The following is a 15321-nucleotide window of genomic DNA, read 5'->3' on the forward strand; positions in this document are numbered from 1 at the left end:
TTATATATATATATATATATATATATATATATATATATATATATATATATATATATACATATATATATATATATATATATATATATATATACATATATATATATATATATATATATATATATATATATTTACTCATATATATATATATATATATATATATATATATATATATATATATATATATATATATATATATTGCATTCCATCTGCAGGCTCAATGTAATTTTAAAGTGCTTCTACCGCAGGTAAAAAAAGAATACTTTCGATATTTTTCGTTTGTTCCGGTGACCCCCACATCGATTAAAACTTATTGTTTTTAAACTCTTCAGATGGCAGCTCTCTTTTCGTGTCAATTGATTTGTTGTACGGTATATGTTTCCTAAATGAATTTTTTTCACCCACAGAATTTTGTTCTGGGTTTATGAAATAATTGGTTGTGTTTCCCAATCAATTTTCAGTACATTTACGGAAGTTGTATATTTAGCGATTTCGCTCAAAAATAAGTTTATACAGCCATCACTCCAGTAAAATAGTTTTCAGTTACGCATAAAGTAACTAGTAACAACTAATTCACAACTGGCATTCACTTTTCTCCAGGATGTCACGGCTAAGTTGAATAAAAGAAAAATACACTAGAGTCATCGGAAATTAATAATCCAGTTAATCTCAACACGACTTAATCATCAGTTCAGGTCGACGCTCCTGCAACCTGATTTTTTTTAGACACATCAGGAACAATAAAACTGCATGAATGAAGAATCAAGTAATGTTTATAAACTGTATAGCTCAATACGTTACCTAATTATCAATTCCTAAACATTTTTTTTTAACGATTTATTGCCTTTCGGAGTGATTAAACCTTGGTAAATAAAGATAATGCTATCACACGAGCCGTCATACTGGAAAAAGATTCCATTTTTTAAATTTGATCAGAAGGTTTAAGATGCCACTTTAAAGCCCTAGTCATAGATAAAAATAATATCCTTTTTATCTCTAAATTTCCAAGTGGTTTACATGTCTATAACGAAAAGAAACTCTATGAACCTAAATCCCATATACTCCAACCTTCTTTACCTTTGAATCGAATTCATCCTACGTATTTCCTCATTTTGAGGTGTTACTGATTTTTTTTTTTCCAAGGCGGAATTTTTTCACCTTCATAAGTGTTTTCTGAATTTTAGATACATTTGGGAGTGTTTCCCGGCTAATTTAGGACATTTTTGTGGAAGTTGCATATTTAGTGGTATCGCCCTCAATTATACGGTATTTGGATCACTCATGTACAATAGTATTGTATTATTCATAAAACGGATGGTTTTACAGTAACACAACAAATTACTTTTTTTTTTTTTTTTTTTTAAATCCTGGGGTTACCCATACCTTTTTTGTAACGTAAAAATAGAATGTCCAGACGACAATTCACTTCATTCAGAGTTCCTTCGACCTGAATTTTTTTTGCAGCTGTCATGCACCATATGTTTACGGAGATAAGAAATAAATTTATAAATGGGAATTAATTACATATATCGGTAGTACGATAGTGTTTATACTTTCTCGTATTAATTTTTAGGCGAGAGTCAAAAGGTCATCAGTATTCCTTCTCACGAATTATCACAGTTTTGAGAGACTTTATCTAAGGAAGTGTGTCTTATGGTGTAAGACGAACCTCAGTAATGTGCAAATATTATTATTATTATTATTATTATTATTATTTTATATTCAGTCAGGAGTCTCGATGTCATTCTAAGGTGCTTGTACTGCAGATATAAAACAATAGTCATTTGAAATTACGCGCTTGGTTCGGTGACCCCCACATCAATTGAAACAATGTTCCTAAACACTTCAGATACCATCTCTCTTTCCGTGTCAATCAATTTCTTGTATATGTTTCCTAATAATTATTTTTTCACCCTCAAAAATTTCTTCTCAGTTGTGGAAATAATTCGGTGTGTTTCCCAATGGGGTGCTTCTGAAAAGCCTAGTATTCCGTCAGATGGCTCCACTGTATCAGTAAACACATTCCCGCGCTGTTTAAAAAGCATAATTTTATTTGTTAAATATTTACACTGTTGTGTGAAATTGTGAATCATGGTAATGTCATATGCCGTAATATAAATAATACAAATAGAACTCGTATATATAACGTATCATGAATTGTTTATATTTATCATAAACTGAAATTTAAATATCACTGATGGCATGTGATGGCAACCCGCCATTTCAGTGGTCCTATATTATTTAATTTCCGCTACATTTAGTGCAAGTTAGATTCTTAATACATAGTTTGTTCAGAGTGTAAAGTACACCTAGTGGGTACCTTGACTCATCCAGTCTCTATGTGGGCAGAAATTTAATGTTGAGTAAATACTGGCATTCACCATCATAAATCATCCGGTCTGAGGAACCGTCCCAAAACCAAGATCGTTTACGCGTCATTTTTTGCCCGGTCTCACCGAGGTCAGACGACTGTAGAAGGTAAACAAGCCAAGACATCGTCTCCAAGTGATCCACAAGATTCACACGGAGTCAAGTTCAGTATTCACGATTACATATATATATATATATATATATATATATATATATATATATATATATATTGTCGCAAACTACCCAATCACCAAGTGGACAGGGTGCACGGCCTGAGTAAAACCACGATAGAATGATAATTGAGTGTACGACAAGACCATATTGTACTACTTAGATCTGGAGTTACTTTAGCATATGAACATTTAAGGAGAGTCAAAACACCACGTACAAAATTAACATAATCTATTAAACTACCTTAACTTACAACCAACAGTGGGAAAACAAAACACAAAACATCACCCTGCCTACTGGACAAGAGCATAAACTTGCTAAAGTCCATCCTACATCACTAACCAAGGACATACACAAACCTAAAACCTGGACGACTCAGAGCTAGCCGGCGTCACTGACAGGGAAACAGAGAGAGAGAGCCCCGAGCCTCTGCGCCTGGGCTTATATGCAGGCCTACCACAACTTCATTGGGTCGCCAGTTCGTTAATTTAGAAACACCTTAACTAGCTAGTTATACACGTGGCGTGAAGGGGAACAATTACCTACACAAAATATTCGTCCACGTGACACCTCCCCCCCAAAAAAAAGAACTTTCTACCAAGCCAGAAAAAGTTACTCTAACATGTACAAACATTAGAGGTACAAAAACAAGTTTATTTCAGTATTACAAAAATTCCTTAAACCTAAAAACATAGAATGGGTAAATGACATGGTAAATCATAGGGAAACTACACTCTGTTCTCACTCTTAACAATGCATCTGCAATGGTATTGTCCTTGCCACGAATATGCTGCAGTTTTATATTATACGGTTGCAAGGCTAGAGACCATCTCAGCACTCGAGCATTCTTAAACTTGACCTTTTCAATAAACACAAGGGGGTTATGGTCTGTGAACACTGTGATGGGGAATGTGCTACTGGACAAATATACTTCAAATTTTTCTATTGCCATGACAATTCCAAGAGCCTCCTTTTCAACGGTGGCATAAGCCTTTTGATAAACCTTAAACTTTTGGGAAAAGTAGCATACGGGATGTAACACTTCACAATATTCTGGCAAGAGCACTGCCCCCACCCCTGCATCACTTGCATCGACTCTAATGATGAAGGGCCGATGTGGGTCCGGGGTTCGGAGCACAGGAGCACAAGCCAGCAGGGCCTTCAAACCCTCAAATGCCCGCTGACATTCATTTGTCCAATGGAACATCTTCTTGGAGCTAAGTTGATCCGTAAGGGGAGCAGCGACCTGGGCAAAGTTCCTGCAGAAACGACGAGAGTAACCCACCATCCCAAGGAACCTCATGGTAGACTTTCGGTCAGCTGGTGGTGGGTATTGTAAAATGGCATCCACCTTTGCATCAACAGGGGCTAGCTGGCCCTGCCCAACCACATGCCCGAGGAACACGACGTGGGCGTGCCCAAACTCACTCTTGGTGAGGTTCACTGTGAGATTGGCCTCCTCCAGGACATCAAAGAGCTTTCGCAGCCTCTCAAGGTGTTCCTCCCAATTGTCACTCCAGACAACTAAGTCATCTAGGTACACACGGATGCCAGGCAACTCTGCAATCAAATTGTTCATTAGTCTTTGGAATGTGGCCGGGGCATTCCGCATGCCAAAGGGAAGAACTAGAAATTCCCAAAGGCCGCTTGGAGTGACAAAGGCAGAGATTGACTTGGCTTGTTCTGTCAAGGGCACTTGGTAATACCCTTGGAGGAGATCAAGCTTAGTGACTTAGCGGGCCGCTCCTAGGTCATCAATAATGTCATCCATTCTGGGTAGTGGAAAGGAGTCGTGCAGGGTAACAGCATTGACCTTCCTATAATCTACACAAAGGCGGTAACTTCCTCCAGCCTTGGGGGCTAATACTACAGGTGAGGCCCAGGGACTCATACTTGGACGGATCAAACCTTGCTTTTTTAGCCTCTGCACCTCGGACTGCAGGAATTCCCTCTTCTCGGCACTGAGACGGTATGGAGCTTGTCGGATCGGAGGGGCTCCTTGAACATCCACATCATGGGGCAGCAGGGTACAGAGCCGAGGGGTGTCACCAAAGAGGTCTGGATGCTCCTGTAGAAGACAGTCAATATCGCCTGCCTGGGTGGGGGGCAGATGCTCTAATTTACTCATAAGATTTGTTAGAATTTCACGATTTGACAGCTTACTGCCTACGAATGGTGTAGGGTCATTTTCCTCTGACTTTTCCACTACTCTAGTTCCTGTTAAGGTGACCTGTTCCACTTCCCTTCCTTGTGATTGGTCACGAGAGTGATACATTTTCAACAAATTGACATGGACACTTCGCCTTTTCTTCCGCCTCTCTGGCGTAGCAATAATATAATTAAGGTCTCCAACCCACTTCAAAACATGATACGGCCCTGAGTACCGAGACTGAAGAGGCTGCTTTGGTACTGGTAGCAGAGCTAAAACTTGATCACCAACATGAAAAATGCGGGATTGTGCCTTGTGAATTTTGTCATAATTGTCTTTCATTCGTACTTGAGCATGACTGAGATTAGAATGGGCAAACTTTAATGCATGCTGCAAGTTGGAGCGGAACTGAATTACATATGCAGCAATCGGTACAGTACTCTCGTCATTTAACAAGCATTCTTTCAAGACTTTGAGAGGACCACGGACCTGGTGTCCATAAATGAGTTGAAACGGGGTGAAGCCTAGACTCTCATTTACACTATATCTAATTGAAAACAATAAAAGATCAATAGCCTCATCCCAATCCTGATCCGTTTCCAAACAATAAGTACGTATCATAGTCTTAATGGTAGAATGGAAATGTTCCAGGGCTCCTTGACTCTGGGGATGGTAAGCGGTTGATTTACACTGACGGACTCCCAGGGCCCTCGTCACTTGCTGAAACAGCCTGGAGGTGAAGTTAGACCCTTGGTCGGACTGCACGATGGCAGGTAACCCAACCTGTGTGAAGAACTTGATCAGGGCCCTGACAACATTCCTACTAGTGATACTACGGAGAGGTATGGCCTCAGGGTAACGAGTGGCAACATCCATTATGGTTAATAAATACTGACTCCCGCGTTTGCTCCTTGGGAGAGGGCCCACACAATCAACAATTACCTTACTAAAGGGCTCCTCCATGACAGGAATGGGCTGAAGGGGTGCAGGATTGACTTCAGTGCCTGGTTTACACTAATCTGACACACATGACAGGTACGGCAATAGGTACTAACATCTTTCATCAACTTTGACCAGTAAAAATGAGAAAATCTTGTGGTAAGTCTTACGGACTCCCAGGTGTCCACCCACCCCATCATGTGCCACCTTCAATATCTCAATACGTAGAGATTTTGGGACGACGATCTGATGGACTGTCTCCCACGTGTGATTGGCAGGAGCCTTAGGTGGTCAGAATTTACGCATCAACACCCCCAAATTGAGATAAAAACAGTGTGGAACCTCATCTATTTCATTACCTTCAGTAAGCTGTGCAAGAAACAACTTACATTCGGGGTCACTAGACTGTTCCTGAATTAATCTCTCCCTTGTGATAGGGGTGCTACCAAAGTCAAGGAGACCGAACTAGACTTACTGAGTGTATCATCAAACAATTCCGCAAGGGAAACATCTCCCTCGGGTGTGTTTTCCTCTGGCTCTACAGCAGGGGTATGTGCATCCAACAATCTCTGGCTCTGACTACGAGTAACAGCACAAGTTGGGAAGAGATTAGGGTGCTTCAGCTCTAGGTCAGTAGTGTTGTTGATATCAACAGGTTTGTCTGAAACGATGGGGTTAGCAATAACCTGGGAACCAGCTAAATCAATGCCAATTAATACTGAAATGTTCCTAACGGGGAGGTGATCTACTACAGCTAGTGTTACAGGACCTGTGACAAACACAGATCGAAGATACACTGAGCAAAGGGGATATGTAGCCTTTCCTGGCAGACCAGACACTAGTACAGTCTCACCTGTATAACAATCAAAATTGGGAACATCTTCCTTTAAAATGAAAGATAGATCAGATCCAGTGTCACGCAACACAACAACAGGAGCCGAGAATCTACTGGACTCATGTTTTGATACTACACCTCTTGAGCAGAATGGTTTAAATGATGGGGGTACTTCAAGGGAATCACCTGAATGTTCACATGGCCCCGAAACAAGTAAATCACTAACCTGTGGGTCACTCACCTCCACTGGTTGGGTGAGTGCACTGGCATGGAGAACTGCATTGCCCTGGGTGGGGCTGTACTTACTGGCCAACTTCCTACAGTCTTTTATGATGTGGCCAGGCTTCTTACAGTACCTACAGAAGAGAGACCTCCTCACGTCTTGATTAGTAACTCCACGAGTCTCCTCACCAGCGCACTCACCAGTGGGATCAAGCTTAAAGGAAGGTCCCTGGGACTCCGTCAGCTTCTTATTCAGGGGCCGTTCACTCTGTGAAGTGCTGGCTGGCTTATGCTGGGGAGCAGTCAACCTGTTCTTGTGGAAGGGATCACTATTAGTTAGGGAGAAATGATCAGCAGCAATGCCAGCCTCAGATAACGTACATAACCCTTTTTCCTCCACGTGTGACCTTACTCTAGCTGGGAGGCAAGATTTCACTTCCTCCAGCACAAACAACTCCAGCAAGCCCTCAACTGTCAAACTAGTCAACTCGCTCTCAACCCATTTTTTACAAAGTCGTTGTTTGCGGTGGATAAATTCTACATAAGTCCTTCCCTCTGCCTTACGGCAGCGGCGGAACTGTTGCCGATAAGCTTCGGGCACTTTCATGTATGCATGCAATACAGTTTTTTTTTTTTACAAATAATAATCTTCAATTTGAGTGGCATCCAGTGCGGTAAACACTTCCTGAGCTCTACCAGTAAATGAGCTATGTATTAGCAACACCCACTTATCCTGGGGCCAAGAATGGAGCTCAGCCGACTTCTCAAAATGGGTGAAAAAATCTTCTGGATCCTCCTCATTAAATTTAGGAACAAACTTTAATGCTGCAGCAATTTTGAAGGAATCTGGCTCACACTCAGGCGATGTGGGACTACGAGAGAGACGGATTCTATCATTGTCCGCTTTCATCCTCTCAACCTCAAGCCTTTTTTCCTCCAGCTCAATTTTCCTCAAAGCCATCAAATTACTAGGATGTTCCAACATGTTCACTGAAAATTTCCTCCCTCACCATGTGTGCAAGTACTAACTGCTTTATATCATCTTTCTTCAACCTAGGACGAAGCTCAAGCTTATAATAAGCTGCTAGCACTTCCCACTGAACCTTGGTTAACCTAGAAAGGGCAGTCACTGTAGGATTAGAAACAAAATCTTCCAATACAAACATGATGGCGGCGAGAAGGGAAGGACAACGAAAATAAGCTAGCTAGCTAGATAGTGTAATCACTCAAATATCAGTAAACCACTTCACCTAGTGGGACAATAAACCTTCCACCACGCACGGGAACGTAGCGCGCACACACACTGCAAAAATTACGTGGGGAATACAATGTCACCAGTAAAGTGGGAGTACTAATCTCTGCTGTACGTGGGTACGTAATAATCTCCTAATAGATCCAAGTAAAACAACTGGTATAGTAAATATAGCGATAGTGGTGTGTATGGAGCTAAGACAACAAAACACTCCACAAAACACTATACACCACACTATCAAAAAATACAGATCATACAATATACATGACCCATATGCCCAAACAGAGTAGAACAAACAAGAGTTGTAAAGCAACAACACTCTAGGAACAGTTTCGTGAACGGAACACAGCTCTTGAATGAGGTAACTGAGCAGGAATTAGCTACACGCTTATACACTAGTGCACACAATTAGGACTACCAGGGAGAACACTTGTTTCATAAAGCAAACTCAAATATGAGGGAAACAGTTGTTGCTAAAGGCTGAATTGCAATGCACAGGGAGTACACAGGAACGTGTAATGTAGCTAAATATACAGGCTGGTATACATATTCAATCCCGGACAGGCCCCCATTTGTCGCAAACTACCCAATCACCAAGTGGACAGGGTGTACGGCCTGAGTAAAACCACGATAGAATGATAATTGAGTGTACGACAAGACCATATTGTACTACTTAGATCTGGAGTTACTTTAGCATATGAACATTTAAGGAGAGTCAAAACACCACGTACAAAATTAACATAATCTATTAAACTACCTTAACTTACAACCAACAGTGGGAAAACAAAACACAAAACATCACCCTGCCTACTGGACAAGAGCATAAACTTGCTAAAGTCCATCCTACATCACTAACCAAGGACATACACAAACCTTAAACCTGGACGACTCAGAGCTAGCCGGCGTCACTGACAGGGAAACAGAGAGAGCCCCGAGCTTTTTTTTTTTTTTTTTTTTTTTTCCCCGACCTATCAACCATTGGGGCCGAAGCCCCTGGTTATTAAGGTCATATATATATATCTATCTATCTATATATATATATATATATATATATATATATATATATATATATATATATATACAAACATACATATATACATACATACATACACACACACACACACACACACACACACACACACGCTTCCATGCATACATACAGACACACTTTCATGCAAACGTACATATTTACATAATAATTTTAATCTTATTTATTTTTATTTTTATTTTTTTATTTTTTTTTTGGTGTTATATTTTTTATACCTTATATTATAAAGAAAAACTAATCTAAAGACCCTAAAATTAATCACCTAACAGACAAATCGCTAACCTATACTAAATCCTACAGAGACAAATAGCTAGACCTACACTAATGGTAAAAATACCTCGACTAACAGAACACCATCGACTGCAGATATGTAATGCCTTTCTACATTACATACCTGCACTCATCACCTGGTGACTGTCAGTCGAGGCACAACCTAATATAGGGGACATCATTATATGAAAGGGAACCAGACGAGTCAGGAACATTTCCATATACGTCAGCTGTCGTCCCTAATTAGAATAACTTAAGCAAGATAATATAATGTATTTACATAATTTGTACAAAAAGTGAAGAACCTCGCCCAGCAGACCACCAACGACTGCAAGTGCCCAATACCTTCCTATATTGCACACTTGCATTCATCAGCTGGTGACTGTCAGGCGAGGAACTTGGCTTAATGTAGGGGACATCTATATTAGAAATAGATCGGTGGGAGGAGGAACTATTTAAAATATGTCAACTGTCAACCCTAATTAATATTACAATATATACATATTTACTGTTCATAAAAACCATAACCACACAGTAAAAAAGTCACATCACTCTGATCAGTCCGGTCTCTCTCAAGAAAGCCATCAATTTATCAGTCATAACAATGTCCCCATCACCTAGGATGGTGGAAAGGGTGAAGGGGACGTCTACTGCGCCGCAGTAATTTATAAGTGAAGCACGTTCACGAATAAATCGCCGACAGCGCAGGATGATATGACTGATAGATAACACCGCATTACAGATGTCACAGTGCGGTGGGAAGCGTCTTTCCATATATGGTTTTATGTGGGTTAAAATGGTGGCATTAAGCAGTAACTGTGCCAACACTTTTTCTTCTAGGCGACTGGGTCGGTTGGCAGTGTCCCAGTCGCCCAGGGACGGCTTACAAGTTGGAATATTTAGTCTGGTCCACTGACCTTGCCACAGAAGATTTATTGATTTCTTTCCGAGAGAGAGACTCGACCGTAGATCACGAGGAACGTCCCAAGTCTCCTCGAGCTCTACAGCCGACTTTGCAAGTAAGTCAGCCTGCTCATTGCCGTAGATACGACAATGACCAGGCACCCAGATCAGCGTGAATGACTTGTTGCATGAATGCAACTTATTAACGATGCGGCCCTGGATCTCGTGAGAGTCCGTAGTGCAAGATGCAATTGCCTGAAGGGCTGATTTTGAATCTGAAAATATGACAAATGAGTCATGCCTAGAATTGAGAGCATAGTCTATGGCTTTGTCAATAGCAAAGAGTTCTGAAGTAAACACAGATGTATGAGTCGGCAACCGATACCTGAGGGCACATTCAGTCGACCACATACTTGCACCCACACGTTCACTCGACTTGGAGCCGTCGGTGTACAATTGATGGGACTCAAAGTGACGAACAATGATGTTACGAAACAAGTGGTGGACCTCCGCCTCCGGCGCCTTGGCCTTTGGTGCTGGGAGCCATTTAACATCGACTGTAAAGCCGGGTGGCTCCCAAGGCGCTATATTTTTAATCACCAACTTGTCACAGTCACTGGAGTCCACATCAAGCTCCTGAGTCAGTAAGTGGAGGCGAGCGGCAAGTGGCCGACGCACCCCCCGCAGAAGGTGGTGGTATTGACGCAGGGGGGTACAGGCCACATTGCCGATATTGCTTTTCCTTAATGTCCTTACGCCGTAGGGCAAGGCCAGGTGGTCACGGCGAATACGGAGGGGAGGCACATTCGCCTCCACTTCCATACGAGCCACACAGGTACACCGGACAACTCCAAGACACATTCGCAAGCATTTATTCTGCAACACATCCAATCCTTTCAGCGTGGCATCAGATGCCGAGCCATACACCTGTGTGCCATAGTCTAGCTTCGATTGAATAAGGGACTTATACACCATTAATAAAGATTTTCTGTCGGCACCCCATGTAGTACCCGCTAGGTACTTGAGGACATTTAACGGTTTATCACAACGAGCAAGCAAAGTATTAACGTGAAGTTTAAAATTCATTCTACGATCAAAATGTATTCCTAAAAATTTTACAGAATTTTGAAAAGGTACCGCCTGATTATCCAAAGTTAAGCACAAATTAGGTACGTTACGATTAGTGAAAACTATAGCGGCACACTTACAGACGGAAAACTTAAATCCCCACTGCAAGGCCCATTGGTGGATGGAGTCAAGGGCTGCTTGAATCCGCCCAGCCGAAAATTGTGCATTACGGGAAGAGTGCCATATTGCACAATCGTCAGCGTAGAGCGAGTATTTAAGATTCCTTGGGATGGGAGCTGATGACCGTATATCATTGATCATAATACTAAATAAAGTAGGACTAAGCACACTTCCCTGCGGCACCCCGTTTTCCTGGATAAATATATCCGATGTTACGTTACGGGGCAATTTGACAGAGAAAGTCCTGTCCCTTAAGAAATTTGAAATAAAAATAGGCAAATTTCCTCTTAAACCATAAGCATAGAGCTTCATTAGTATACCATGTCGCCATGTCATGTCATAGGCTTTATGGATGTCCAAGAACACCCCTATCATGAATTCCTTATTGGCAAATGCCTCTGCAATACAATGCTCCAAATTCATTAAATGATCTAGTGAACTTCTGTATTTACAGAAGCCACATTGTTGATCATTTAACAAATTCTTCGACTCTAAAACAAAAAGAAGCCTATTGTTAACCATACGTTCCATGACCTTACATAGACAAGAAGTCAACACAATAGGACGAAATGAAGTGGGATTCATAAGACGACCAGCCTCTTTGGGTATCGGTATGACGTGCGCAAGTGCCATGAGTTTGGGAACGTTCGAGACGCCCAAATCTCATTGTACAATGCTAACATCTTAATCAGGTTGTTCTGATTAAGATGCTGGATCATACCGTACGTGATGGTGTCTGGTCCAGGGCTGGTGTCTTTACAGGATTTAAGGGCAAGGAGCAGTTCATCTAGCGTAAACTCTTGGTTGTACGGGGAGTCTACGTCTTCTGTGGCAAAGTCTAATATCTGTAGCTCAGCCATGCATTTATGATGTTGAAAACGCGGGTCATAATTGGCTGAGCTACTTACATGAGAAAAACTCCTGGCGAGGATGTTAGCAACGTCCACGGGCTCGTCATAGATGTTATTATTAACCTGAAGGGTGGTGATTGGAAAATATGGGCCTTTATTATTTAATATTCTTATAGTGGACCAGACTTTACGTAATGGTGTTGTATGAGTCACCGTGGACACAAAGGACCGCCAGGAGTCACGTTTGGCCCTTCTTATTATTCTCCTTGCCTCAGCCCGTGCCTGCTTGTATGCAATAAAGTTTTCCTCAGTGGGCTGACTATCAAAAATCCTGTATCCCCTATTGCGTTTTCTTAATGCTTGTCGGCAATCCGGCGTCCACCAATGTGCTCTATGCTTCGCATGAGCTGTAGAAGACTTGGGAATAGCAGCCTCAGCTGCGTGTAATATGGAAGTAGTTATATGTTCGACCTTAACATCTATGGTCTCCCCAGATATATCTAAATTGGCGATCCTTGAGAAGGATCCCCAATCTGCTTTCTTATAGTTAAATTTTGGAGGTGGAGGGTCCGAAATGATGTCGCGTGTATAAGAAAGACAGATGGGTAAATGATCACTTCCCAAGGAGTCGTCATAAGGATTCCATAAAAAATCTTGATGTATACCAGGGGAGGCCAAAGATAAGTCAATGGCCGAAAAGTTACCAGTACGATCATCTACACGAGTCGCTCTACCATCATTCAGAAGACAGAGGTTGGACTGTAGTATTAGGTCGGCTACTTGCTCCCCACGACCATCAATCCTCAAGCTACCCCATTGATAGTGATGGGCGTTAAAATCGCCCAACACTAACTTATTCCCAGGGAGATGTTTAACTAGTGAATTTAAAGCATCACTATCAATGGGGCCATGTGGAGGACAGTACAGAGAGCAAATAGACAGATATGTGTTATTAAATTTTACTCTGCACGCGACCGCTTCCAGAGTAGAATTTAGAATCACTTCCGTTTGTGGGTGTGATTTGTGTGTGTACATGGCTACTCCGTGACCTTCATATCTTCTATATGAGTGGTAGTGTTTGAACTGTGGAGGATCAGGGTGATCCTCCAGGCGCGTCTCCTGTAAACAAATAACGTCTGGCCTGTGTATAGAAAGCAAGATTGCTATATTGTGTAACTTATTCCCAATACCTCTACAATTCCACTGTAGTATAGTGAATGCGGTGGTTTAAGATTTACGAGGGGGGCCAGTGTGTTTAGTTTTTTTATGCCCCCCGCGACCAGGAGAGTGGCTACCGGGGGACCTTTCCCGGTGCTTGCTGATGGAAACCTCCATATTTTGGTCAATAACAAGGCTCCCAGATTCCACCGAGGAAGAGCTATTCTTCCTCTCCCTCGCTGGGCTAGGAGCAGGGAGGACATGAGGACGTGGCTTTGAAAGGGTGGTGAAGTTATGTTTTACAGTCTTGTCAGGCTTCGATTTAGGCTTGACTGACTGAGAAGCAGCAGCGGCCTATGAGTATGATGAAGCTTTAGAGAGGTCAGTTAGAGAGTTGGATCTTACAGGAGGTTTAGAGGTGGAGGTGGAGGTAGAGTGAGTGACTTGATTAACAAGCACAAGATCAGTCTGCGTCTCCACAGTGCACATCACAGGGCGGGACATCACTGCCGAAGCATAGTACCTATTCGGTGTGGGAGTTGCATGCAACTCCTTCACCTTTTTCCTAGCTTTGTAGAAAGAGATGCCCTCAGTCGCCTTCACTGCACAGACCTCTTTCTCCTCCTTCCACTTGGGACAATCCCTAGAGGAAGTGAAGTGAGCACCCTTGCAGTGAAAGCAGCTGACACCCTCTGATGTGCAATGGTCAGCATCATGACCTTGCGTTGCGCACTTGCCACAGACTGATTGAGAAGCCCGACAAGACTTTTCATGGTGTCCATATAACTGACATCGTAAACAATGAAGTGGGTTAGGGATGTATGTCCTGACGTTAACAATTTCATACCCCACTTTGATATGGGTTGGGAGAGTCACTTTACCGAAAGTCAATATAACCGTTGCCGTTTTCGTCCTCCTGCCTTCGGAAAATCTCGTGATGAAACGGGCTTCAATTACATCTTCATGAGCAAGTTCACATATGATGTCGTCCTCTTTCATGACCATGAGGTCCCTGCAAGTGATGACTCCCTTGCAGGAATTCATGGAGTGAGGGATCGTCGGCACAACATCATAGCAATGGAATTTGCTCATCTTCATCAAATCCTTAACCTGGGATGGGTTTGCAGTCTTTACTAGGAGATCTCCGCTGGCAAGTTTTTTGACCTGTTCTACCTCTCCTGCACACCCATCAATCACCTTCTTGATAATGAAAGGATTGAGGCTGGACAGGGGAGTAGAACCAACCGCGTGCAGCAAAACAAAACTCGCATTTTTTATGTCAATGTCTAGCAGAGGGCGTGTCCGGGGCCGTTCAGTCTGGGGGTAGTCCGTCCGTGAGACAGTCGGGGGTCGGTCAGGACTACCTCCCCCCCTGAAGGGGGGGAAGGCAGCAGTGGCGTCCGCCATAGTAACCACTTCCTCCTAAAGGGGAAAGTGGGAAGAAAGAGAAAAAACAAACAAGGGACAAAAAAACCAGGACAACACACCTATGGCTAAGATTGCCCTCTCAAACCACTCCAGGGAGGCCCGACCGTGTTACTTCACACCCCAGAGCGATCAGTGGGGGGGACCCTCCGTGGGCGAGTAAGCAAAGGTAATCTTAGTAAATAGATATAGACACTTACTATATCTCTAGCAAGGGTAGGGAGGAAAATTAGTACTAGCTAATCCTAGGCGTCACCAGAAGGGTGAAAAAAAAAAACTAATGCCGGTGAGGCAGCCCTGAAAACTAGAGGAGAGCCAGAAAAACACGACTAAACTCTCCGCGACCATGCATCAAAGTCCCTCACCCCGAGCCTCTGCGCCTGGGCTTATATGCAGGCCTACCACACCTTCATTGTGTCGCCAGTTCGTTAATTTAGAAACACCTTAACTAGCTAGTTATAAACGTGGCGCGAAGGGGAACAA

The 15321-nt window shown here is 42.4% G+C and overlaps 1 protein-coding gene across 1 annotated transcript; it reads right to left on the reverse strand.

Moving 5' to 3' along the window:
* Positions 1 to 6042: 6042 nt before the first annotated feature.
* On the reverse strand, positions 6043 to 7290 carry LOC145392121 (uncharacterized). Its single transcript, XM_080266575.1, has one exon. The coding sequence runs from the start codon at positions 7288 to 7290 to the stop codon at positions 6043 to 6045; it is 1248 nt and encodes a 415-aa protein (XP_080122701.1).
* Between the last annotated feature and the right edge of the window lie 8031 nt (positions 7291 to 15321).

Source organism: Coenobita brevimanus, chromosome 2, assembly GCF_032717465.1.
Source record: "Coenobita brevimanus isolate Jiangsu-jjx chromosome 2, ASM3271746v2, whole genome shotgun sequence".
Classification (NCBI taxonomy): Eukaryota; Metazoa; Arthropoda; class Malacostraca; order Decapoda; family Coenobitidae; genus Coenobita; species Coenobita brevimanus.

Coding starts and splice junctions, on each gene's coding strand:
- LOC145392121 (XM_080266575.1), bottom strand. CDS start 7,290: ATGAAAGTGCCCGAAGCTTATCGGCAACAGTTCCGCCGCTGCCGTAAG.